At 40.5% G+C, this 27,864-nt stretch overlaps 1 protein-coding gene across 1 annotated transcript in view; it reads right to left on the bottom strand.

Moving 5' to 3' along the window:
- Positions 1 to 27,864, bottom strand: part of LOC136836353 (nudC domain-containing protein 1) — a 554,624-nt gene that overhangs the window by 220,036 nt on the left and 306,724 nt on the right. Inside the window, exons 5-6 of the mRNA XM_067100537.1 lie at positions 22,323 to 22,481; positions 4,100 to 4,257 (exon numbers count right to left, since the gene is read on the bottom strand). Coding sequence (XP_066956638.1) covers positions 4,100 to 4,257; positions 22,323 to 22,481 — 317 coding nt within the window. The remainder of the gene's footprint in view (positions 1 to 4,099; positions 4,258 to 22,322; positions 22,482 to 27,864) is intronic.

The following is a 27,864-nucleotide window of genomic DNA, read 5'->3' as shown; positions in this document are numbered from 1 at the left end:
TGGTCCTTCACAGTATCCAAGATTGCCGCCTCCTTGGGTTTGGGGACTGGGGTGAGCTGATGAGAGATCCCTTCCTTCCCTGGGCAAGCACCCAAAGAAAAAAGTGAGGCGGCTGCAGAAGACGAAGATGATGATGTGATTTCTCTTCCTTGACTTCCTCTTTCTAGATATCTTCAAGATGGTGGGGAACAGCTGATCTCCCCTACAGGCCTACAGGCTGCAGTCTGGTGGCCAGGTAGGAAAAGCCCTACCTCCAAACTGGCACAGTCCTCCTCAACGGGGTCCTCAGCAGGGGTGATCAAACCCAAGGAGGCAGCAACCTTGGATACTGTGACAGATCCAGCCAGAAGACCATCTGGAGAGTTGTCATAGTGGCAGCCTCCAGATTCGCTGCTTCTTACTGCAAGAGGGAGATCCTTTCCACAGTAAACTGCTGCAGCAAACTGCTGCAGCAAAAGACCCACATCTAGATGAACCAGGTCTGGGTCAACTTGCAGGCGTGTAGAAGCACTTCTGCTGAGGCAGAGGAGGGGGAAGAAGTTTCTCTGAACAGTTCGATTTGAGTGAATTCTCCTGTCCAAAGACCAGGATATTAACTTGATCGAGTACCCTTTCAGAAAAGGCAGAACATGGCAACTCCATCGAAGCCTTTGGTTCCTAATTCAGATCCCTAAAAGATTCGAAGCATGACAGAAGAGGCCATGGTCCCTTCCTTGAGATCATTGTACTGACGAATTGGTGTGATGACCTATGCAAAGGTCCTCTGTATCTCGGGGGTTTCCACACCCTGGAGAGGACCCTTGAGTCCTTCCAGGGTGCAGTCGTCCTGATCTACTCTCCCTGCAGGAGAGCGAACCTCAGTAGACCCCTGAGATCCCTCCTCTACTACTTGAGCATACGATCGAGTCGGTTCAAGAACCAAACCCAGGGCGTAGGCCTTTGTAGTAGGACTTCAAAAAGAAGCAATCTGGTCAGAGTTCCTCCTGTCTGGCTCAGACCTCCAAGTAAAAAAAACCCAGGAGTTTGAGGGGACAGGTGAGGGGAATCGAGCACTCCTACCTGTCCTGCTAGACAAACCAGCAGGAGAGGCAGGCTGGTGGCGGTCACCAACCTGCGGTGGTGATGGTGGCACAGGTCTAGATCGGGCTGGCTGGAGCCAGGAACCTGGGTATCAGCTGCCGTGAACTTGCACGGCCCTCACGACATGCCCCAGGCTTCTTCAAGGCCGAAACCTCCCAAGAAGAAGACTGAGCAGGGGACCTCCTCTCTGCCTCTCCGGGTGCTCAGACCCCTCAGGTCCAAGACACCAGGCTGGGAATCTGGCCGGGCACTAGAAGCAGTGCTGGCAGGATGTGCTGAGACACCTGCATGTCTTGGCACTTTCTCTCGACCTGTGCCTGAACTGGACCAGGGAGCGGAATCGCCGGTACTGGCTTGGTGTGCCTGAGATTCCGTGAAATCCCGAGCACTCGGAGTAACTCGGCTTGGCTGAACACCCGATGCTTCTGAATCTTGTGCAGAACAAACAACGGGAGCGGTCTCCTTCCAAGAGTCCGAAGAAACTCGGGAAGAGACAGGCACAGTACCAGTCTTCTTCGAACTAGTAACGGGAGTGCGGACCGGGGTCCATGCTCCTGCAGCTCCTGAGACGCAAGACCCCAGTGGGGAATGCGAATCGGTTCTCAAACCCGAAGGCCAAGAAGAGCCGATGAGAGATCCCACTGCATTCCTTGTGGAGGGAGACTTCTTAGGGGGAAAGAGGCAGTCTTCTTCTTCCTTGGCCAGCGAGCCTCAGAAGAAGAAGGGGAGGAGGCAGCAAACAATGAAGCCGAAGACAAAGAAGATGACACTTGACACATTCCGACTCCTATTCCTCAATTTCTTCTTCGACATCATCTTCAAAATGGCAGTCAGGACTCCTATCCAGGAAGGGGCAGCAGAAACCATAGGAGCAGCCGGGCAGCTGAGGCAACAGGAGCAGCCTGGGCAGCAGGAACACCAGCAACAAGAGTAACCAGAGCAGCTGGGGCAGGAGGCACAGCACAAGTGGCCTGGGTGCCAGCAGCAACAGGAGCAACCAGGACAGCTGGGGCAGGAGGCACAGCAGGACCGGCCCAGCCAACAGGAACAGGAGTGGCCCAAGTGGTGGGAACACAGTAGCGGCAACAGGAGCAACCAGGACAGCTGGGGCAGGAAGCACAGCAGGAGTGGCCTGGAGCCGAGAGCTCTGCCCGAGCCGAGAGCTTCCAGGTTTCAGAGTCCCAGAGAAAAACCAAGTCTCAGAGTTCCAAATAACCCCGAGCACCCAGTCTGAGCCAACTGCCTGGCCAGAGCCGAGCACTCAGCCCAAGCCAAACACCCAGCCATAGCTGAGTGCCTGGTCTGGTCAAGCAGCTTCCGAGTCTTGGATTCTGAAGAAACCCGAGTACTCGGAAAGAGCCACCAAGTCATGTACAGAACAATCAATGGTTGCTCCTTCTACCCGAGAGTCTGAGGAAACTTGAGCAGAAAGCCAAGCGCCCAGCCTAAGCAGAGCAGCTACCAAGACACATACACGACGATCGTCGGTTGCTCCCTCTACCCAAGTGTCTGAAGAAGCATGGGTGGAGGTAGATACTAGTCTGCACTTTTGAAACCTGTGCACCTCAAGTTCCCATGTTACAGGGTCTCGGAGAAACCCACGACACAATTCCCAAGTCTGAAGATGAGGGAGAGCACCAAGAGCAAGAAGGTGGAGATGAATTGAGTCTCTTCTTCAACTTCTACTGCAAAACCACTGCTGCCCCGGGATGCCTACACCATCTCCGCAAGGGACTGTGAAGGAGTAGCGCGAGCACACACACACTCTGGGATCTCGCCCTCTCCCTCTCTGAGCAAACCACAAGTTCCACAGAACCCGAGCAACAGCTGCTTCGTGGCCATAGACGAGTTGAAAAAGGAGCAATTGGCAACATACAGGGCAATACTGCAAGCACTACCAGCAAGAGAACCCTTACTCCTAAGCACTCGATCTCAATAACATCTAAAAAGACTAAAATATTACAAATGTCAAAGAAAATTTCAGCATTATTTTCCTTCAGAAGATGAAGGAATAAAATTCTCCCCAAGAGAATTAAATTCTCTCCGAGAGAACGTACGTACGTCAAAGAGCTAAACACATGAGGTGAAAAAACTAGTTTAAGCTCGTTGCCTTAGCAATGATAAAACCAGTCTGACATATCATCTGCTAATAAAAAGTCATAGGGTTTACAATATCAGTACAAATCACTTTATTACATACTGAAAGCGTAAACTCAAGAAGTTATATCTGCTCACACTATAACACGTTATAAGCATATATCATCATATCAACAATACAAAGAAAATGTAAACAAAGTCAAATGGCAGGCAGAGAGGAGAAGAAACAAATGCCCTTCCTCAATGACGGCCAAAAGCAAAGTGAGTGTTTATCGACTGGGTGGGCAGGACTCCCGCCCGTAGTCGGTAGTTAACTACGTACTTCATCACCCTGTTTAAAGTCACGCGGCCATGTTCCAGCTCCCACTGAAAGTAATTAATGTAAAGGACTGATGGTTTGTATACTGTGAAGGAACAAATACAATTTCCCCCACAAATAATTGTTAAACATGTACCCTCTTTAGCTATCTACAGAATAATTATTAATAACATAATGTACAACCCTCAAAATCTGAATTACAATATAAACCTGCGATTTTACCAAAAAATACTGAGCAAACCTGAACCACCTCATAATTCATCAAACTGTAACTGGGTAAATAGACAATTCTAAAAATTTCAGTTTTGTAACTAACTGTTCAAAAAATAAGCCGATATTTTTTCCCCAAAAATAACACAGCTTATTCATAATATATGCCAAATACAAGCAAAGTGCTAAATATCATGAAAATATAACCACTGTCACAAAATTATCTGGTAAAGAAGACTATGGTGGATGGATGGACACACAAATGGAGAACTTTGCTTTATCAACCCAAATATTTTGCAGAAAGTAATGATACAAATAAACGTGGAATTTACAACTGTAAAGATTGAGTCAAGCAGATATTTGAAAGTAAATGATATACAAAACGTAACTTACAAATTTATCAGATGTCAAATGAGCGAGCCTCTTGTTAACCTCTTCCACTAGCTGAGGATCAAGCAGTTCTTCACCAGCAGGATCTTGTGGCTGGAAGAGAGCTTTCCAATTTACACCTTCTGAAGCTTTGCACAATACTATTTCAAGGGTTCCATCACCTGAAATTTATGCTATGCCCATATAATGAATTCATAATTAGGGGGTAAGCAGAGAAAGCTTTGATAATGAAAATAGGACTTTGAAATAGCAAAAATATAACTACAATTGTAAATCTTAACACTACAAATGTCCACATTGGATTCAAAAGAAATGCTCTCAGAAAAGGTGAACAGGAAATTCGTACACACTGAGCTTTCATCTGTATTTCAAGACCTGATTACAAGGTTACTCTGATCAGATCTTGAAATACAGATGTCCACGATCTTTCCTTTCACCTTTCCTGCGAGCGTTTCTTATGCTTATGTGCCATGGGACAATTGTGGTATTGGATGAACACTGGATTCAAGCTCAAATCAATATAAAATGATGAGCAAACAAATCTCCCTCATGCTCCCTAATCTAACACTTCCTGTTATTAGAAGGTTTTCTATCTGTCAGAAAATGTTTATACCTAATTTCACTGCCTCAATTAGCAAAGTAATATTAAATGATGTGGTGATACTTTACCTAATGCATCAATCTTACTTTTTAGCTCTATCTGTAGACCAAAGCTGCACCACCTGGAGAAGCAGTGAGGAGGATGCAGCTAGTAAAATGGAAATTTTATGCCTCATATATAATATATACATACAAACAACACCTGCCTATTTATGGTTCAAGATTCGAGGCTTCACCTATTCGCAGATTTTTCTGTGGAACTTATCACCAAATTATTCGTGGAAAATTCACTAATTCGCAGATTTTTTCGTAGAGCAATATACAATAACTACAGTATTTTTATTTTATTTTCATAACTGAATACATTTTAATGATAAAAAAATTATTCACTAATTTTCAAATACAATATTAATGTAAAAACAGCAAAATATTAAATAAATGTTGAAGTGAAATCCCTCAAATATACATGTTATGCACTATGTAAAAAAAATTATGTTCACCACCCCTTCTCTCTTTCTCCATGATGACACGCTATTGGTTGAAGGGGTTAGAAGTAGCCAATAACACAGCTTGTAGTTCGATGCTTTGGTATATACTGTCAGTAGTGTATGAGTTGTATTTTTGTGTTCTCTCTCTCTCTCACTGAGATAAGAATGAGAGATTTTTTATGCACATGTAACATGTATCTTTTTTTGTATGATAATTATTTACTAATTTTCAAATAATATTAATATAAAAACAGCAAAATATCAATCAAATGTTAAAGTAAAATCCCTCAATATCGATCTATTATCATCGTAATGTGTACGGTATAAAAAACTATACTCTCTCTCTCTCCCCATGATGACACGCTGTTGGCTAAAGGGGTTAGAATTAGCCAATCACATAGCTTATAGCTCAATGCTTTGGTATTGGTATCTACTGTCAGTAGTGTATTGAGTCTCTCTCTCTCTCTCTCTGAGAAAAGAAAGAGAATTTTTATGCAAAATTTTTATGCAATGTATCATGTATGTGTATTTATTTGTATGATACATAAATGCTTTACTAATTTTTAAATACTAATATTAATGTAAACACAGCAAAATATCAATTCACCGAGGAAAATATAGTAAAGCAGGTAAGATTTTAGCTCAATAATTGTTTTCCCTAATCTTTTCCTGTCTCTGATTTAGAGGGAGGGATGAAGGCCTGACTGTCAATCATGTTGACATAGTGACCATGAAGGGGGTAAGCAGCTGGGCCTAGGGTCTCTCTCCCTCTCTCCTTGCGCCAAAGGATACTCGTAGAATGTGAGAGAAGGATAGATAGTAGATAGACAGACAGAATTGAAGAGTGGCTGACAGAAAGATATACATATACATACATACATAATTACACACACATATATATATACATATACATATATTATATATATATATATGTGTGTGTGTGTGTGTGTGTAATATATACAGTATACACACACACAGTAGTACCTCGGTCTTATACAAATCAAATTACATGAATTCACAGACACGCGAACTTTTCACTGGAACCTAACTTGTTGTCATACGGGATGTTTTCACAGACATGCGACATTTGCAAATCAACGATTGACATATTTGACAGCTTTGCTCTCCCTCTCTTCAAAGGTTTCACGAAAGATTGGGAAATGATATTTGTTCGTTTAAAATATCACAGTTTACTGTTGAAATGTATAAATTTTGTAATTATTATTATTATTATTATTATTATTATTATTATTATTATTATTATTATTATTATTATTATTATTATTATTATTATTATTATTATTATTATTATTATTATTATTATTATTATTTGAAAATTAGTACTTATTATTTGGTAAATCATTCATTTATCAACAAAACAAATAAACATATACTGTGCTTGTAACCATAAAAATTCTCTCATCTCTTACTGAGATGAGAGAATTTTTATGGTTACATGTAAATGTTTATTTGTTTTGTATGATAAATAAGTGATTTATCTAAAAATTAGTACTAATATTCAAATATTCATAAGATTAATAAGATTAAATAATAATAATAATAATAATAAGAATAATAATAATAATAATAATAATAATAATAATAATAATATAACTGTAATTACAAAATTTATACATTTCTATAATAAATTGTGATATTTTAAACAAACAAATATCATTTCCCGATCTTCTGTGAAACCTGTGAAGAGAGGGGCGAGGGCAAAGCTGTCAAATATGTCAATTGTTGTCCACAGTGTGTCAAACGATTTCTCTCTCTCTCTCTCTCTCTTTCATAAATCATGAATTTCCATCTTTTGATATCTAACGTAAGAATAACTTCTCACTATCTCTCTCTGTCTCTGTAATAATTCATAAATAATTTAACTTCATATTTCAAGTAAAGACAACTCTCTCTCCTTAATAACTGATAAATAATTTCACTCTCTTAAGTAAGGACAAATATACACATTAATTCGCTGAAAATTCGCCCATTCGTGGTATTTTTCACTGAGAAATATTCACCAACTGCTGTATTTTCATCTCATTTTCATGACTAAATGCATTTTTTGTGATGAAACTATTAAAATACTCAGGTACCCAGGTAGTGCTCAAGTTATGGTAATTCGCCTTACAATACGTTGATTTTGCAATGGGGTAAGCAATTAACCCTTTAACGCCAAAGCCCTATTTTCAAAAACGTCTCCCGTATGCCGGCGGCCTCCGAGAGGTAGCGCCGAAGCGGAAAAAAATTTTTTTTCAAAAAATCACAGCACGCTTAGTTTTCAAGAATAAGAGTTCATTTTTGGCTCTTTTTCTCATTGCCTGAAGTTTAGTATGCAACCATCAGAAATAAAAAAAAATATCATTATCATATATAAATACTGGAATATATGACAGCGAAAAAAAAAAACTCGTATATAATTGTATACAAATCATGCTGTAAGGAAAACGGTTGAACCTAATGAGTTAATTTTTTTTAGTTGTATTGTACACTAAATTGCGATGATTTTGGTATATAACAGATTGTAAAACGATTACAGCAACACAGAGAAAATATTATCACAAAATGATGCATGAATTCTTAACGCGCCGGACGTAAAAAGTTTTTTCAAAAATTCACCAAAAATCAAAATATTGTGCTAGAGACTTTCCAATTATGCCAAAATGAAGGAAATTGATTGAATATTACTAGGCTGTAAGTTTTTTTAGCTTACAATTGCATTTTTGAACCATTTCGATCGAGTTAAAGTTGACCGAAGGTTGATTTTTTCTATTTATCGTTATTTCGATGTAAATATAAAAAAAACTGTGAAGAGCTAAAGGAATGATATATTTTTGTTGTATTCTACATGATATTGCGCACATTTTGATGTATAACACTTTATGTAACGAATAATATGAAACGGCGAAAAAATTACGGCAAGCTGACGCAAGAAATGACAGGATTTTCAGCGGAGTCCGCGCACGCGGAGCGAAGGAAAATTTTTTTTTCAAAAATTCACCAAAAATCTACATATTGTGCTAGAGACTTTCCGTTTGTTGCAAAATTAAGGTAAATGATTGATTGTTCCTCGAATGTAATAATTATGGCTTACGGATGCGTTTTTCGATCATATCGGTCGAGTCAAAGTTGACCGAATGTTAAAATTTTGTCAGTTGTCGTGATTTCGGCGAAAATATTAAAAAACTGTGAAGAGCTAAAGGAATGACATATTTTTTGTTGTATTCTACATGAAATTTCGCACATTTTGATGTATAACACTTTATGTAACGAATAATATGAAACGGCGAAAAAATTACGGTAAGCTGACGCAAGAAATGCTAGGATTTTCAGCGGAGTACGCGCGCGCGAGCGAAGGAAAATTTTTTTTCAAAAATTCACCAAAAATCTAAATTATGTGCTAGAGACTTTCCGTTCGTTGCAAAATGAAGGTAAATGATTGATTGTTACTCGAATGTAATAATTATGGCTTACGGATGCGTTTTTCGATCATTTCGGTCGAATCAAAGTTGACCGAATGTTAAAATTTTGTCAGTTATCGTGATTTCAGCGAAAATATTAAAAAACTGTGAAGAGCTAAAGGAATGACATATTTTTAGTTGTATTCTACATGAAATTGCGCACATTTTGATGTATAACACTTTATGTAACGAATAATATGAAACGGCGAAAAAATTACGGCAAGCTGACGCAAGAAATGCTAGGATTTTCAGCGGAGTACGCGCAGGCGGAGCGAAGGAAAATTTTTTTTTTTTTCAAAAATTCACCAAAATCTAAATAATGTGCTAGAGACTTTCCGTTTGTTGCAAAATGAAGGTAAATGATTGATTGTTACTCGAATGTAATAATTATGGCTTACGGATGCGTTTTTCGATCATTTCGGTCGAATCAAAGTTGACCGAAAGTTAAAATTTTGTCAGTTATCGTGACTTCGATGTAAATATTAAAAAACTGTGAAGAGCTAAAGGAATGATATATTTTTATTGTATTCTACATGAAATTGCGCACATTTTGATGTATAACACTTTATGTAACGAATAATATGAAACGACGAAAAAATTACGGCAAGCTGACGCAAGAAATGACAGGATTTTCAGCGGAGTTCGCGCGCGCGGAGCGGAGGAAAATTTTTTCAAAAATTCACCAAAATTCTAAATATTGTGCTAGAGACTTTCCGTTTGTTGCAAAATGAAGGTAAATGATTGATTGTTACTCGAATGTAATAATTATGGCTTACGGATGCGTTTTTCGATCATTTCGGTCGAGTCAAAGTTGACCGAATGTTAAAATTTTGTCAGTTATCGTGATTTCGATGTAAATATTAAAACACTGTGAAGAGCTAAAGGAATGATATATTTTTTGTTGTATTCTACATGAAATTGCGCACACTTTGATGTAAAACACTTTATGTAACGAATAATATGAAACGGCGAAAAAATTACGGCAAGCTGACGCAAGAAATGACAGGATTTTCAGCGGAGTTCGCGCGTGCGGAGCGGAGGAAAATTTTTTTTTCAAAAATTCACCAAAATTCTAAATATTGTGCTAGAGACTTTCCGTTTGTTGCAGAATGAAGTTAAATGATTGATTGTTACTCGAATGTAATAATTATGGCTTACGGATGCGTTTTTCGATCATTTCGGTCGAGTCAAAGTTGACCGAATGTTAAAATTCACTTTGGATGCTGGGTCCTTCTCCAGCATCCCAGTCTAAAACTCGCCTCACAGGCTCACTTCCGACAGGCAGTATGTGCCTTTCACGGTCCTGACGCCTTTGTGACATCTCTGCAAACATTCTGTTGCAGCACGAATACGCTAACACTCGCAAAAGTTCAACAAAACACGTCTGCGTCAAAATATCGCTCCTGCAAGGTGCTGCTCTGATGCTCTCTGATGCGAGATGGGGGAAATTCGCGCATGCGTGTCTGGGTGACGCTCAGAAACAAAACAACAGCTGGATCCGTGAACTCCCAGCATCCGCCGAGGCGCGGGATTTGAAATCTTCCGCAAACTAGGCCTACAATTATTTTTCCGCGAATATTTAAAAAAAGCATTTTCAGTCGACGTTTGCAACGTCCACTCGGCATTCGACAGACAATTCTGGGCGACGTTTAAAACGTCCAACAGGCGTTTAAGGGTTAATACCAATATGACAATATTTATAAAATATTTTTAAATTTCGCACGGGCACAGGCAGCAGCATACAATCAGGCAGTGAGAGAGATCAGATTACAACAGACCAACTTCTTTTCCTCCATCTCTTTATCCCATCTTCTAATTATAAAAGTAAAAGAGAATGATAAAAGTATTGTTAGTAACATTATACTCTTGCATAAATGCATACAACCATAACCAACCGAATGAGAAACTCGTTTTACTTACAACCGAATCAGATAGCAAGAGCCGTGCTTGTATTTCAACCATCGTACGAAAGTAACAATTACCGTATTTATGTTACAAATGACGTTAAGTAGAACAGGGCTGATATATTTTTACATTATACCCTTATTCGCTATGGATAAAAGATTGGGAAAGGAAATACAGGCAGTCCCCAGTTTACGGCGGGGGTTCCATTCCTACGCCGTGTCGTAAACCGAAAATCGTCAAAAATCCAAAGAAACCTTAGTTTTAATGCTTTTGGTGCACTGAAAATGATGTAAATTACATTTTTATTGAGTTTTTCATAAAAAAAAAATTCAAATTTTGATTATTCTGCCGTTTTGGAGTCACATTTCTTCCGTCGGATCGGTGCATAAGCATCGTAACTCCGGAACATTCATCGTAAACTGGGAAATAATTTCTGATGAATATATTTGAAAAGCATCGTAACCTCTAAACGTCATAAGCCGGACCCGTTGTAAACCGGGGACTGCCTGTATACTGCTAAATTTAAGCTGCAAGTTGTAGCTGAAGCTGAGAAAACAATGTTCAAGCTGCTAATGACTATAAATTACTGTGCATCGGCAACATGGATGAAACTCGACTGTAAATAAAATTGGAGAGAGTATTTTAATCAAAACTACTGGGCATAAAATAACACATATTACTGCTGTTTTCACGCTGATAGAAGATAAATACGTAAAGCTTGCATTATGATGAAATCAAGTAATAATAGTGAACGGAATCTTGATTTTTACAAAAGACAAACATGCCCCCAAACGACCAACGTCATCTATTAAAAAAAAAATAACTAAATTAATTTCACAAAAAGACGTATTTAAGTTATATTTTGATTTAAAAACACTTCGTATAACGAAAAATAACCTTTCCCCATATAAGTAAAGTATCATGAGACTCATTAACGCTAACTAGAAGCAAGAAAAGCACTCTGAACTGAGTTAAATACAGAGAAATAAACTTGCTGCATAATTGATACCCAAACCAAAACACTGATTGCTATGATCGCAATTTATAATACAAAAGCAATACTGTATAAGAATATATTCAATATCATTGGAAACAGTGAAGTAAAGCATAATATTTTAAAAGATCCATGGAAAAGATGCACATTATTTATGTTGATGTTTGTATAATACAATATTACTATGTGAATATAGAGGTAGTATTATGTAGGCTAGGCTACCGCATATGTATATGATATACCATAGTGTAGGAGAAGTTAATTCTTGTTTGTTATTCAATTTCTCTTCGTATTGCATTATCATAAGTCACTCTGCATGAACCTCCAGAGTTAGGTGATATTAATAATTGCTACCCTGTATATGTATAGAGTATACTTATAGTGTAGGCTAAGCTACCATATATGTATGCATGGTACTGAATACCCTATTGTAGGCTAGGCTATATTCACAATACGTTTTTTCCAACAAGCGGTGGGTTTTTTGGAACCTAACCCCATCATAAGAAGGATAATACCTGTATAAGCATTTTTAGAGTTTTTTTTTTGTGTTTGAACTATCAAAATAGGCTGTTCTAAGTGTTTTTAGAAGGGTTTTAAGTATTCGTGGATTTTAATTATTCACAGGGGGGGTGTGGTATGCATCCCCCGCGAATACGGGGGGTTTACTGTATTTCAATATCACTGTAATACAGTATTATTTCTTTAAGGACGTCCCTCTTGTGCAGAGGGGACACAAAATTGGTTTATTACAAGTGCAAAGCTTAAAAACCTGTTTCTTTCCCAAGGCTTTCATAACTTTCTCTCTCTCTCTCTCTCTCTCTCTCTCTCTCTCTCTCTCTCTCTCTCTCTCTCTCTCTCTCTCTCTCTCTGAGTTAAGAAATACATGTATTTAAATGTGCATTGAAAAAAAATACATTTTACTGATATTTTGCTGTGTTTACATTAATATTAATATTTGAAAATTAGTAAATCATTCTTTTATCATAAAAAATGTATTTAGTCACAAAAATTAACATGTAAATACAGTAACCAGTAAGTATTTCTTGGCGAAAAAATCTGCAAATAATTTGGAGGTAAGTTCCACCAAAAAATCCTGAAGCTGCGAACCCTGAACCATGAATAGGCAGGGGTCGACTGTAGTACACTTGGCATTTATAAAAAGGTGTAGGGAGGGACAAAGAGGCCTCCCTTTTCATTTTGCACAGATTTATGTGCAGAAGATTTAATAGCTTCAGCATATATTTTATTTTTACTGCATGTACAGTACAGCAAATATAAACTTAAATCAGATGTTGGCCCATATTCCTGACCTTCATAATTCTAGCGCTCTTAAGCATTGCTTTATAAGAGAACATCAAGATTGATCTATCAGTGTTCAAAGTTTGATGAGATAATCTTATTTTCAAATTTAGGTGGTTTTAAGAACAAGTTTTCCAGTTAAAGATTAAACCTCGAAATGTAACTGGTTATTGGGTGCAAAAAAGGGATTTTGACAACGGAAAAATCTATTTCTGGGGGATGACCTGTGTCACCCAGTGAAATGGTTCCAATAGCACTCATTTCTAGGTATAAATATTGCTAAATATACCAGAGAAAAAGCTATCCATAATGCCAGGGTTACTACCCCTGGATCGATCACAACAATGGTGTTGGTATACACTAAGGGGCGAGTGGTAGCCACTATCACAGATGCTTTGCCCAATAGATCTCTCCATTCTCAAAGCCCCCATCATGGGAGAGCCGTTCTACCTACTACCTTCTGCTCGCTACCCCTATTACTCGCGCCATGTCTTTATCCTAAATTAGCACCCTCCAAGCTTGGTATGCTATCCGGGTGGGAAAGGAAGTATAGGGATGGGTCACTGGTTACACAGGTCTTCCCCAGAAATAGATTTTTCCGTTGTCAAAATCCCTTTTTGGGCTCTGACCTGTGTCATCCAGAGAAATAGTAACAGAGAATCAGCCATACAATAGCTTGATAGTATCATCTAGAGTTTACCTTAATGGAGCTAAATAAAACTAAGAGAACAATACTGTGTTTTAATAGTCCCAAATATAAAGTTCAAAATATAATTAAAAACTATAAGGCACATAGTCTAGAAATACCAAATGACCAACACCAAGATACTTAATGTTAAACAGATTATGTCTTAAATACAGGACATCAATGTTACAGGCAGGAGTCAGGCTGTGAAGCAGACCTGACCTAAAAGGCTAGAAAGCAGGGCATGCAAGCGAGGCAGGTAGGCGAGAGAATATACCAATAGGTAATTTGATCAAGAATTACATTACAATAAGGACAAGCAAGAGTTATATATACTAGTCTTGAGCTGGACCAGGAGGAACAATACTTCCTGCAGCTACAGTGGAATATTTAAGAGCCTCTAGGGACTTAAGATAGTGGCGTTTAAAAACTGTTGGTGATTTCAGCTTGTTTATACTTTTAAGGTCATCAAAATTCATATTGTGAAAATAATTAGCTGAGGTAGCTTGTACAAATATTATGTACCTGATGTACTGAATCTGAGTTAGCCTGTTTAATAAAATAAAGAATTTGTTGCCTGATGGCCTTTAAGGAAATGGTACCTCCATTTTCCCTAACAAAAAGAGGGCCTGAAGTTCTTTTAGAAGTTCTATTTAAATAAACTTTTAAAGTGTTAACTGGACATAAAGATAGATCCTGTGGAAGGGGAATAATCTTCCAAGGAGACCACCTATTTTGTGGATCCTCATTCTTTGCTAGAAATCTGAGATCCGGAGACAACAGAACTTCTCCTGACGGGAGGAAATCAACATGATTCGGTTCTCTAGAAAGAGCAGATAGTTCAGAAATTCTAGCCCGAGGCTAGACTTATTAAAAATAACGTCTTCCTTAACAGACTCGGGTGTGAACATAATTCGTTATCAGTGTCTGATGCCAATTTAAGTACGTCATTTAAGAACCAGGAAACCGTGTGTGGAAGGAGAACACTGGTCTAAGACCCAATCCATGCTTTAGGAATTGACGAAAAGTATGAGTCTGTAAGGTTAATATTAAAGCCATGTAAAAATATTTTTACATGGTGTGAATGCTAGAATTTGGTCTACCAAAGTAATAGAACGATAGAGGCAAATTGAAATGAGTTTAGTTTTAAGGTAGAGTATGTACAAGGTAGACAGAATATTGTTGCAGATGCTATGTCGAGATGTGGACTGAGACGAGATGATAGGGTTAGGATTGCGACTGGGACCCGGACCAAGTACCTGTAGGATTTGTGGTAAAGCAACAGTATATAGGGGAGAATCGGTGTGGGAATGTCTGTTTTTGGGGGTTGAGTAATTTGGAAACAAATGGGTTGATTGACGGAGTACCTGCAAGCATGAACGAGTTGCATGAAAAGGTGATGAATGAGATGCCGGAAGGAGGAGTGCGCACGAAGGAAGGGAATTAGATGAGGAGGAAAAGTTAGTGAAAGTGTTGTTGGTAGGGCTGAAATGTTTAAAATTACAGTGCGATTGTTCTTTGGATGGAATAGGCCGAGTGGAGTATAAAGGAAGGGTGAATGAAAATGGTACAATGTGATTTTAAATGTTCACTGTGGAAAGGATACTTGTAGCTGGCTGGTTAAGAAAGGTGATTGTGGGGAAAATGAGGGAATAAGAGGAGAATAGGGTTGAGGATATCGAATGAAGATGAATGCGATGAGGATGGTTGTGGGGAAGCTAAGCAGGTGAATGTAGCCGTGAGAGCGGAGTATGCATGAGTCAAAGGTAAATTAGTAACGAATGTAGTGGTGGATTAGAATAAATATTGTAGTTTGATGACACGGGAGCACAAGTATCGTTAGTGAGTAGTACAGTAGTTAGTGAATTGGAAAGGTGCGATTGGGATATAAAGAAAATCAACGAGTGTAAGGATACATGGTTTGGGACAAGGGAGTGTGTTAGTATGGGAGGAGGAAATTAAAAATTCAGTTAGGGGATTTGAAATAAACATAATTTTGTAGTCATGGATGAGAATGATATGCCAACATGTTTTTTATTAGGAATTGATTTTATGAGAATGCATGATATAAGTGTGGATGTCGGGAAAGGAATTTTAGGAAAGGGAAAGGCAGGGAAATAACGAAGGTTAAAGGAGGGGATGTGTCTAAAACTAGTTTTGTAGGTATGGTAGATATTGCAAGGAGTGAAAATGATTTGTTGAGTGAAGAGGAAATTAAGCAGATGCAAAATCAGTGCATGAAAATAAATATGTTAAGAGAGTGTGTGTTAGGGGTAAGAGTAGGAAGTTGGCCATCTGAGTTAGAGGTGTATGAAAGGACAGTGCTAAGAGATTTGTTGTATGTAAAGGTATAGTTTATTTTTTGCATCAGGAAGGAATATGGGATGGGGAAGTGTATGTGCCAGTATTTTCGAGTAGAAGTAGCCGTGGGTATGTGTTTATTGGTGCATAATAGGTTTGGGCATCTGGGGAAAAATGAATTATGGGAATGTATGAGAGAGAGATTGTATTTGCCTGGATTGAGTAAAATTTGAGGATGTGGGGATTACGTTGAGACTGTCAGAAGGGTAAGTATCAAAGTGTGCATGCGAATCCACCTGTGTTGCGATTGCAGATGAAAGAGTTATTTGATGAGATGGTTGTGATTGATTGTGTGAAACCTTTGCTGTATGACTGCTAGGGACATGTGGGAATGGTTGAAGTGGTAGATCATTTGATAAGTTTGCATGTAAGCGAGTTAGAACAAAAGAGTGAGACTGTAGCGAGATGGTGGGTCAGAATGTTGCCAACTGTGTGTGTGCAAGGAGAAGAATGTTGGATAATGGGCCTGAATTTGTTGGATGGGAGTTTGAGCAAATGTTGCGTGATTGGGGCATGAACATGTGTACTCGGCATGACTCTGTAACGCTGGGGTAGATTGAGGTAACCAGAGGTGAGAACGTTGACAGAGATATTATGTATGATAAGAGAATGTGATAATGATTGGGATGTAAAGCGTTGGAGGTGCGTTGTGAGGTATGAACGCCACCGGGAACAACGGGTATTGGTATGTCTCCGTGTAAATATGTATTAAATTTTGAAAAGATAGTGAGACCGAGATTGGGTATATCTGAGAATGATAGGAAGGTATGGAAGAAGGCGTATGAGAGGTTTAGAAGCGTTTTCAAGGTGGGCGAGAAAGTGTTGAAAGAAGTAATTGAGAAGGGGTTGAATGTAAATAAAGTGCGTGAAAAATTTGAGGGTCCGTTGCAAAGTGTTGGAAGTTGGTCCCAGTGGGCTTAGTTATGTTGTGGGGAAGTATGTGTAGATGGTAGAATGTGTTCAGAAATGAGAGCGCATCACAACCAATGTGGAATGGAAGGATGTACCGAATATGTGAGAGAGAATGGGGTGTATAAATGGTTGAAATCGAATGTGGGTGAACCAAGTATGCATGAGAGCTTGTGTATGGAGGATCAGCAATTTGTTTTGATAGAGTATGGTAAAAAACGTAAGAAAGGGAAGAACGTAAGTAAACTGAATGGTCGTAAGTTGTGTGATAGGGGTGTGAGTGCCAAAGTGGAAATGAGTGATAAAGCGTGTGTAATGGATGAATGGGATGGTATGGATAGAACGATAGCATATACGGGTTTGATATAACTGAGTTGACTGAACGTGTAGGGGTTAGTGAACGGTTGGAGGTGAGCGAAAGTGTAAGAGTAAGAGAGCGTAGCAGTAATATACGAGTGATTGAAAGCATGAATGAATCGTTGCAAGAATTGGAAAGGTCAATGAGCGAATGGGATGGGTTAGTTGAAGAATTGGGGAGGTATTTGGGAACGAGTTAGAGGGTATAGATGAGATTGTGGATGAAATTGAGAGTGGTAATAGTGAAGAAGATAACGTGAATCTGAGAGAGAATGGAGGAGAAGATGAGAGTTTGAATGTTGCTAGAAGAGAGAATGATTCTGAGAGAATGATTGCGTGCCCGCGAACGCGATCTAGAGGACCTGCTAGTGAGCATCCGTGGGTGTTATGTAAGGCGATTTGAAAGAGGTGTGAAAGGTGTTGGTTGGGAAATGCTAAAAGGGGGAGAAATATAGAGGGATGAAGAAATTTGTTTTTATTTAGCATTTCCCAACGTTTTTTAGAGAGAGAGAGAGAGAGAGAGAGAGAGAGAGAGAGAGAGAGAGAGAGAGAGAGAGAGAGTGTAATTGTCGTTGTGAGTGGTTCGGTTGTTGGAGTTGGTTTTATGGCTGTCTGTCTGTCTGTCGGTCTGTCGGGAGTTTTTCGGTTTTGGGAAGTCTTGGGCAGTTGAGGTCCAACCTTGAAAGTGAACGGGAGTTCGTCTGGCTTTTTTTTTTTGGATACCGGTACCGATATTGATGGTGCATGTGTCTCTTTTTTTTTTTCGTTCGTTGTTGGTGGAGGGTTTGTTTGCAATTTTGTTTTGTGTTTTTGTGTGCTGTGATTACGACCGTGGACCTTTACCCATCTCCAGCAACCGAAGATCAGGGTGAGTGTTGTTTTGTTTGTGGGTTAGAATTCCGCCACAGTATGGGCTTGCCATCCATCCCAGCCTGAAGGGTCAGCTCTGCAATCTTAGTAGTGCAGGGGGTCGGAATAGAGTCACCTACAGAGAACATAGTGAAACTTCCTCTAAAGGGAATAAGTTTAGTGTTCTTGCACTCCCAGTCAGTGAGAGCGCGCATCACGGTGGATTGAGCTTGGTCCCTAGGAAAGATGACCGTTTCCTTAGGGACCTTATCGGATCTAATCCAGGTCTCCTCAGTTAGCCTGGCATAGCCTGGATAGGGAGGCACTAGGTTGACTGGAAAGAACTCTAGTTCTTCCAGACGACGAGTGCCCAATCCCTCTATGGTCAGTGTGCCATTATGCAGCGGAGCATGCAGGGCCAGCCGCCACGGGTTCCTCTTATCAAAGGGAGGCAGTCTGGAGGCATCCGGGACAACATGTGACTGTTGTACTGCTTTGGATTGGATGAATCCGGCGAGCAAGCTTTCCTGGGTCTCCATCCTCTGTGCCAATGACAACACTGACTGCCCTGAGGTCTCTCAAGCTTGTGACAAGCTGAGACAAGAGATCTTGTAGCCGAGCTTCAACCTTCGAATCGATCCTCTGCATCAGCAGGTCGACGAAAAACCTCAGAGTCGGCCAGGCTGTGGGGCTTAGCCTTCAAACTCTGGTCCTCGACCCCTTAGACGGGGAGTAGCCTTACTTGAGGACGTCACTGGTTTGGGAGCCAGTGACGACCTAGAGGAGCTGGCGGATTAGACCTTTGAGGTCTGGAAGGCTTAGGTAAGTCCTTCCTTTTCAGAGATTTCACCTTGGGGATAACAGACCGATCTGTCCCCAAGGTTAGCTGACTTGGAGAATCCCTTGAAATGAAGAGGACGAAGATGGTGAACTGGATAAAATAGACCTATTTCTACTACCTTCACTTGCCTCACTTACCACCCTACCTTCTACCTGGTGGTCCTCGACGCCATCGGTTCAACGTGAATGTTGATGGCCGCTACTTCTTCCGCCACCTCTTCGCACAGATCTTAGTCTTGGGGGTTTGCGTCTCTTCCTGATCCTCGCAATGAGTGGGGCGCCACGTCCTTCGGTACTGCGCGGAGATCCGAAAGATTCGGATAAAGGAGATTGCAAATCTCCTCCAACAGTACATAGGGGCGGCCAGATGCTACATTCCTTCCAAATCCGCCGACCCAGGTCTTCAGGGTCGACAGTGAAGAGGCTCGGATTATTTGGTTAGACTGGAAGAAAAGGTAAGATTTGCTAAAATATTCTCCAATCTTTTTGCAAATATCCATATTGAGCCATTAAAATCAAAAGGGACTAAAGGTTAGCAGTCTCTTGTCACTTACCGACACATCTGTTACCAGCTCGTAAAGAGCGTAACAAATCTCACAGCCGTCCGGGTGCCAAACAACCAGGTCTCCAACTTGCACCGCGCAGCTGGAGTGCGAGCGGCACACCTCGTGTCCGCAGGGTTGTTGGAGGACGGCCGTGCAACCTGGCTCCTGACAATGTACCAACTGTAAGTGGAATGATGGTACTTGAGTATCATCAAGGCAGGAACTGAGTCTGGCAGCAAAAGTCTATTTTAACATAGATTTATGCTACGGGATGGTTAACTAACTAATATTTGTGTTATAAGCAAGTACTCTATGTTACTCCGCCGTGACTTGTCACTGAAATCTCATTGTGTCACATAATTATGGAATCGGCGTAATATGAGCGAAATAGAGTGTTCGCATATAGCTCATCTCTCAAATCGCCCAAGGTAGTAACCAAATAACGGAAACCGTAAAATATGCCGGAAACCATACCCACCGGAGTGGTTAATTGGACAAAAACATACGAGAGACCCGACTAGTCCGGCGGAGACTCCGCCGCCTCAAGCAGGCGTTGTACATAAAGTACCTTTAAAACAACTAATTCTATTGTATCGTAACTCCTATTTGCTTTCACGGGACAGTGTTTGACGCTCCAGCTACTAACTACTATAAGTAATTAGTAGCGAGCTAACGAGACATCGCCCGAACTAGTCTGGCCCAGAAAGGGAAAGGGAGATGAGTGGCGGAAACCCGGCGGAACGGCAACCGGTCAGGTGGATGCACCCTCCAAGAAGCCGAATACAACCTCCTATACGGAGATGCCGAGCGCAAGCGATCGGCTTTCCTCTTACGAGTATGTCGCCCAGGCAACGTCGCCAAAAAAGCAGCTTCTAATTGTTCAGGTAAAGAAGGACTAGGCTATATACACGAAAAAGAGGGAGGTTAAACCTCCTTGTTCCTAGCCTACCCTCCAAAACCAAAACTTTGACCTGGTCAGGAAGGCTTGGATTGAGCGCTACAGGTGTGGGGAGAGTAGAACCTTCGTACTAACCTAGCCTCACCCTCCAAAACTGAATCGGCCTGGTCAGGTGGCTAAGTGTGAAATGAGGAGCCCACTCACTAGCCTAACCTCACCCTCCAAAACCTAACGGCCTGGTCAGGTGGGCTAAGTGTGAATGAGGAACTCTCTCACTAGCCTAACCTCACCCTCCAAAACCTAACGGCCTGGTCAGGTGGGTTAAGCGTAAATAGAGGGACTCTCTTACTCGCCTAACTTCACCCTCCAAAGCCGTAAAACGGCCTGGTCAGGTGAGCTAGGTAGCCTGAGCATCGTGTAAAGCACATGTCACGCCTAGCCTAACCCTCCAAAACCGTATCACGGCCTGGTCAGGTAGGCTAGGCTAGTAACTACCTTTTATAACCATCTCTTTTTACCAGAACAAAATAATATATATAGTATAATGTTAACCACCCATGACATTGAGATTATATATAAACATAAATGATTCGGTGGCAGAGAAGGAACCAGTGGCCTACCTCTGATGCCGAATAACTCACATAAATTAGTCTAATTGTACACATCAGCTATAAACATGATAATAATAACACCATCGAGAAGGCACCAACTCGCTGGTGGAGGAAAGGAAACTAATAAAAAGACTCAAATTCTATGATCAGAAATAATTGAGCCTGGCTCAAACCATGATACAAAGGTCCCCCTGCCTCTTCACCAGCGACATGGCAATTCCTCTCAATAATATACTCCAAAAACCGAAATGGAGCAATTGGATAACATCCAGCAGATTTTCGTTCTGCTAAATGTGAGACTGAAGGTCGAAAACGCAACAGAGGCAAACATGGCGCTACGCTCGGCTGCACCTGTAGTAAACATATATTCACGTACAATTCATAAATACTGTGCCTCTCGTGTTTAAAAACCAATCAGATATAATACTCAACTTAGATGGTGTGAAATCCTCACAGGATGACATGTTTACAGCTGTAATTAGTACAAAAATACCAAAAGGAAGGGACACGGTGTTCTCGTGTTGTGCTAAATTTTTGGAATAAAGATGGCGGGCGTGAGTAATAGGGGTAGCGAGCGGAAGGTAGTAGGTAGAACGGCTCTCCCATGATGGGGGCTTTGAGAACGGAGAGATCTATTGGGCAAAGCATCTGTGATAGTGGCTACCACTCGCCCCTTAGTGTATACTGACACCATTGTGGTGATCGATCCAGGGGTAGTAACCCTTGGCATTATGGATAGCTTTTTCTCTGGTATATTTAGCAATATTTATACCTAGAAATAAGTGCTATTGGAACCATTTCACTGGGTGACACAGGTCGAGCCCAGAAATGTTTTTATTTTTAGCCCACTTTCATAACTGTTTTCATCTGATATCATTACAAATCATAATGGCTTTTGTTTTTTCTACATACTGTATTCTTGATCAAGTGCACACTTATTTAAATTTTTTCATAAAGTTAGGAATGTAATGAGTTCTCCATTTTCTTGTAATGGGTGCAGCACTTCTTGCTTGAATTTTTATCTGATCCAGGTCTACCTCTAAGCCTTTCATCATGATTTTCTCGGCTTTCCCATCAACCACAGACATAATACTGCCATGCCTCCTCATCTAACTAACAGATCTTCAACCTTTTTCATCACATGGCCTATCTTAGAAATCTCTCTTTTGTTTTGTATGAAATTTTAATAGCAAAGTTTGTGAACCTACCTTTCTTGACAAAGTATTAAAATATGCTGTGTATTCACAACATTGAGTCAGAGTAAAAGATTAGCATCGTCATCCAAACAATTTTAAACTAACATTTATGAATATAAACAAAAAAAACTTTCAGCCTACTTTTAAATGTAGTGAACAAATGTTTAACTTATCCATTAAACATACTGTATATGTCACACTAGTGAAAGTTAAAACAAAATTACTCACTGATAGTCCAGCTGGATAAATCTGAGTGTACAGGATTTGAAAATGTTCCAGAAAGCACCTGTGTGCCTTCAATGCCAACTCTTAATTCCTGGGCCATTATTTTTACCTGCAAATCACTCTTTTTGGCAGTTCCTACATTGATCCACACAGTGATATCATCTGTAAATAGACAGTGAAGGATGATGAGGTTTCATTATACAGTACAACTCTAATAAAGAAAGTGGAAATACATAAACCAGTCTCTAATGCATATATTACCAGTTTATGCTGTTGGAAAATACAGTACCAGTGTTATGCACTTAAAATGTGAAAATATACAAATTGAAAATTGTTAAATTTATTTCCAAAATTCATACCCTTGGTCAACTGTTTCCTCAGCCTCCCTGGTCACATGGTCAATGATGCAGTAACCTTAATCATGTGTACGTATGGAGGTGTATGAAAAAACATGGTACTAAAATAATATTTATATTGTTGAACAGTTTAGTAAAATTTCTTTCTAAATATAGCCCCAAAATGAAAATGATGTGATGCTGGGAATCCTGAAAAAGCAGACCTGCATAAACTGCCTACTATGAGCAACAGTTAGAATTTGGATCTTAATGAAAATGTAAAAATATAATTGCTTGTGGCAAAGCTGTATAAAAAGAACAAATTGTCCATTTGTTGTGTTAACCAATAACAAAAAATTTATGATAGTATTCCTTGAGTTTTTAAAACAGCACGGTGTGTGATAAATGCTTGGTGAAGTGGGGAAGGCATTAAATATGGAGAAAGCTTTACATTTTTTAAGACATGAACAAAAAACACTCTTCAGTGAGTAGCAACCTGCTAAATCAGAAAACAAGTCTTTTTTGATAGTGTAGCCACTGTTTGTCCTTAAAGGAGCCACACTCTCATGGTTCCCCCCATGGCTTTCATAATTATAGTTGGTCTCGGCGTGAATACAGTAGTACTGTTGGCACAGTGACAGAATATAAAGGACCCAGGACAGGAGGACTCCATCTCCTGTCCTACAATGAGTGCCTTGGTTTTCTCTACATCCCATTCACACAGATGTGACAACAGCGTATATGTCAACTATCTTCCTCACTACACTCTAAGGTAGCCCCCAGGTTTTGCTCCAGAAATAGTGTTCAACTATGCATTTGTCAAACATCATAACACCATTCAAGCTAAGAACTTAGTTTTAAGATCCAGTGAAAAGTTTAAGTTCCTTAAAATTTTAATGGGTAGGCTTATATTTGTTAAAACTCGGAGCAAGTAGGTTAGACTGTAATTGCTATGCTGTTTTTTCTTGTTTGACAAAGTGATAACTGGTATTAAGGCAATAACACTGATATTGAAACTCATTATTCAGTGACTTTTTAACACTGTTAGATAATTTGAAGTTACCGAACAGGTAAATCGGGTTAGCCTAACTTCTTGTTTATAAAACATAGAGGTGATCATAGCTCCCAATTGTGGTTGACTTACAAGCCTTGGTGTTTACTAAAGGCCAGTATTTCCTTCATTGTATTTAATAATCAAACAATAGATTGTGTGATATAGACGGTTCTCCAGTAATCCTTAATATCAGGGTTCTTTTCAAGTGTTAAAGGAACTACATTCATGTGTACCTGTAAGAAAGTAATTACTAATATGTATACAAAACTAAAATAAACAGGTTTTGACGTAGGAAAAACCTATTTTTGGTAGTCGCTGTTGAGTCCTCAAGGAGTTACCTTCCATGGTCTACCTGAGCTCCATGGTGACCAAACTAATATCAAAAGAATTCTCTTCTAGTTGGTCTTTTGGCCAGGTATTGTGTCATAATGATTAACATTATAACACATGATGGAGTATATAATGAAGGAAAAGGAAAGGAGAAAATGGTAGAAGGGGGTAAGGAAATTAGGAAAGGCTTGGGAAAGAAGGAGGTAAAGATAGTAGTGATAATTGAGGTGGATGGAGGTGAATGGATAAAAGTGGATAAAAGAGAAGGAAGAGAGTGTAATGAGTAAGATGAATGTAAGTGTGGAAGTGGACTCTCTGTATTCGGAAGAGGGTATGAAAGGACGAGTGAAAGTAGCCGAAAGTGAGGTGAAAGTGAGAAAGGCTATGTATGTGGGGAGGTACCCGGTGTGAAGGTATAATGGTATGGAAGTAAGGGATGTGCATGATTTCTTTAGGGGTATGAAAGGTTTTGTCAGGATAAGTATGGGGAGAGTAAGAGAGTGTGGGCACGAGAGTGCAGGAGGATATTTGACTGGGTTTTGCTTGATATGTATAGGGTTATTATGGTGTGGGAGATGTGTTGGGTATGACAAGGTGAAAGCTAGACTAGTTGAGCAAGCGAGGGTGTGACCCGAGTGTTAAGTATAAGAGAAAGAATGGATTTGATGAGGCAAGAATGAAAGCTGGGGAAACCTTGTCACTGTATGCTTGTAGGCTGGAGACATTGGCGAGGAAGAAGTTTGGGGATGATGGGATAGATGAATGTAAGGTATGAAAGTTATTTAGAACAGTGCCGGATGGAGTGAGAGAAATTTGTGAACTTGAAGCGGAAGGAGAAGAAAAGATGGGCCAGTGAAAGGTTGACTTGAGGAGAAATTTGGGAAATTGTAGAAGGTATGAGCTTGACAGGGTTATAAAGGAACAGAAGTGTGAGTGTAGGGCTGGGGTAGATGAGAGAGTGCCAGAGTTTGGAAGCTTTAGGGATGCAGTGTTGAGGGCCCAATAAGGAATGGCAGATAGTGTAATAGATAAGTGTAGAGCAGTAATGTGGAGGAGTGCCAGTGAGGATGAATGGGTGGGTTTGTAAAAGTACGGTTTGGGCCCGAGGTTAGGGATAGTAGTGTACAAAGGGAAGATTCGGTGAGGTGGAAGTCGGCGAAGTGTTTTAGATGTGGAAAGGGAAGGACATACAAAAGAATGAGTGTGGAGTGGGCTTTAGGAGCGTGTTTGGGTGTAGACAATCGGGACATTTGGTAAGTGGTGTACACGAAAGATGGGGTTAAATGCTGCAGGTGCGGACAGGTGGGTCATATTGCTAATGGTTGTGAAATTGCCAATTGAATGTAATATGTAGCAACTGGTAGAATGGGCGTATGCGAGGAGAAATGTGTTCGAACCGAGGCGAAGTGTGTTGAATGTGGAATGGAAGGGCATGTATCAGAGTGTATGTATTGGACGAAAGAGAGGGAGTGACTGTGACCGCGAATTCGGAAACTGAGTGTGAAGGGTTCAAATGGGTGGATCACCTCCAGGATGCAAGCTGATGCGTGTGATGCATGCGTGAGGGGTTGTTGCATGAGGATCAGCAGGTGGTTTTGATAAGTATGGTAGGAAGCGTGAGAGGAAGAGCGTGAGTGAAGCGGAATGATCGTAAGTTGTGTATTAGAGTGCGAGTGCCAAAGTGAAGATGAGTGGTAAAGCGTGTAATACGGATGAATGGGATGGTAGCGATGACGTTAGCATGTCTGCGGGTTTGATATAACTGAGTTGACTGAATGTGTGGGGGTGAGTGAGCAACGGTTGGAGGTGAGCGAAAGTGTAAGGAAGTAAGAGAGCGTAACAGTAATATCTACGGTGATTGAAAGCATGTGAATGAATCGTTGCAGGAGTTCAGATCCAATGAAGCGAATGGGATAGGTTAGTTGAGTGGGGAGAGTATTTGGGAGCAGTTAGAGGTATAGATGAGATTGTGGATGAAATTGAGAGTGGTAATAGTGAAGATGACGAGTGTGAATCTGAGAGAGAATGGAGGAAAATGTAAATCTGAATGTTGCTGGAAGAGAGAACGAGTCTGAGAATGATTGCATTGCCCAGCGAGCGGCGTTCTAAAGGACCTGCTAGTGAGCATCCGTGGGTGTTGCGCGTAAGGCAATTTGAATGCAGTATTGAAAAGTGTTGGTTGGGAAATGCTAAAGGGGAGAATTATAGAGGGATGAATCAGATTTTTACTTAGCATTTCCCAACGTTCTGTGAAGAGAGAGAGAGAGAGAGTTTTTAGTTTGCGTTTGAATGGTTTGTAAAAGTAGTAAGTTTTGAGAGAGAGAGAGAGAGCGCGAGTGTAATTGTAGTTACTTGAGTGTTTGGTTGTTGGAAGAGGGATAAAGAATTCGTTAGTTGGGTTTGTTTCTGGCGCTGTCTGTCTGTCTGTCGGTAGTTCAGTCTTCAGTTGAGGTTCCAGCTTTGAAGAAGTTCAGTTCAGTTCGTCTGAGTTTTTTGATGCTGTTGTTATCGGTGCATGTGTCTCGTCTTCCTTTTGTTATTGTATGTTCGTGAGTCGTGTGTTTTCCTTGTGGAGGGGTGAATGAGTTTTTGTGTAGCATTTCCCAACGTTCTGTGAGAGAGAGGCGAGTGTAGTTATGCGTTAATGAGTGTTTCCCGGTTCTTGGAAGAGGATGAGGTCTGGTTTCGAGTTTGTTTGCGGTGCTGTCTGTCTGTGCAAATGTTGAGGGATTTTCAGTTTTGAGTGAGTCTTGAGCTGAGTTCTGTGCAAGGCGGACATTGATGGTGGATTATTGTATGTTTTGTAAGAGTCGTGTGTTTTCTGTTGGATGTCATTGTTGTCTGTGCATGTGTCTCTTTCTTTTTGTTCGTTTTTTTGGTTGAAAGTCTGTTTTTCGGTTTTGTTTGTAATTTTGTCTGTGTTGGTGACAGTGGACAGCCCCCATCCATCTCCCAGCAGCAGGGGATCAGAGTGAGTATTGTATGTGTAGTTTATATGTTATGTGTATCTGTATTTGTGTATTGTTTTGTGTTTTAAATTCCGCCACATTATATTTGGCGCCCAGCGTCAGGGCAGCTGATGTTGCAGCTGCAATTAAGATGGTGGCTGGTAGTGTGACTGGAGGAAGGATGGAAGAGGAACTGGTGAGGGTTGAGAGGAGTTGGCTGGCAGAGGAGAATGAGAGGCTGAGGGTGAGAATGAGGAGTTGAGGAGTCAGTTGGAGGAGATGGGGAATGCTAAGGAGTGCAAAGAAGAAGCGAAAGGGGAGATGAAAGAGTCAGAGAGAATGGAAAGAGAGGGTGGATAAAAGTTGGAGGAATGATGAAAAGTGTGGAGAAATGGTGAAAGGTATGTTCAAGGGTGTTTTTGGAGAAGGGGCTGTTGGAGGCAGGTCTGGAATACGTGAAGGGGTAAGAGAAAAAAAGGAGGAAGAAGTGAATGGAAGCGTGAGTGATGAAAGTGATGTGGGAATAGGAAGTAAGAAACGAGAAATGAGAGCAGGGTAAGGAAAAGGGAATGAAAAGCAAGGGGGAGGAACAGAGGGAAAGTAAGGAGTTAAGTCAGAGGAAGAAAAAAGGGGAAGAAGGAAAGAGGAAACTGGTAAGAAGGGGCAAGGAAGTGGAAGGCAGGAAAGAAGGGAGAGAATTGAAGATACTAGTGATAGTAGAGGTGGATGGAGGTGAATGGATAAGTGGATAAAGAGGAAGAGAAAGAGTGTAATGAGTAAGATGAATGTAAGTCTTGGAAGTGGACTCTTTGTATTCGGAAGAGGGTATGAAAGGACAGAGTGAAAGTAGCCAGTGAGAGTGAAAGTGAGAAAAAGAA

This window comes from Macrobrachium rosenbergii, chromosome 56, assembly GCF_040412425.1.
Source record: "Macrobrachium rosenbergii isolate ZJJX-2024 chromosome 56, ASM4041242v1, whole genome shotgun sequence".
Classification (NCBI taxonomy): domain Eukaryota; kingdom Metazoa; phylum Arthropoda; class Malacostraca; order Decapoda; family Palaemonidae; genus Macrobrachium; species Macrobrachium rosenbergii.
Note: the sequence above shows the minus strand (reverse complement) of the source record. Positions and strands in the feature narration are given on the sequence as shown.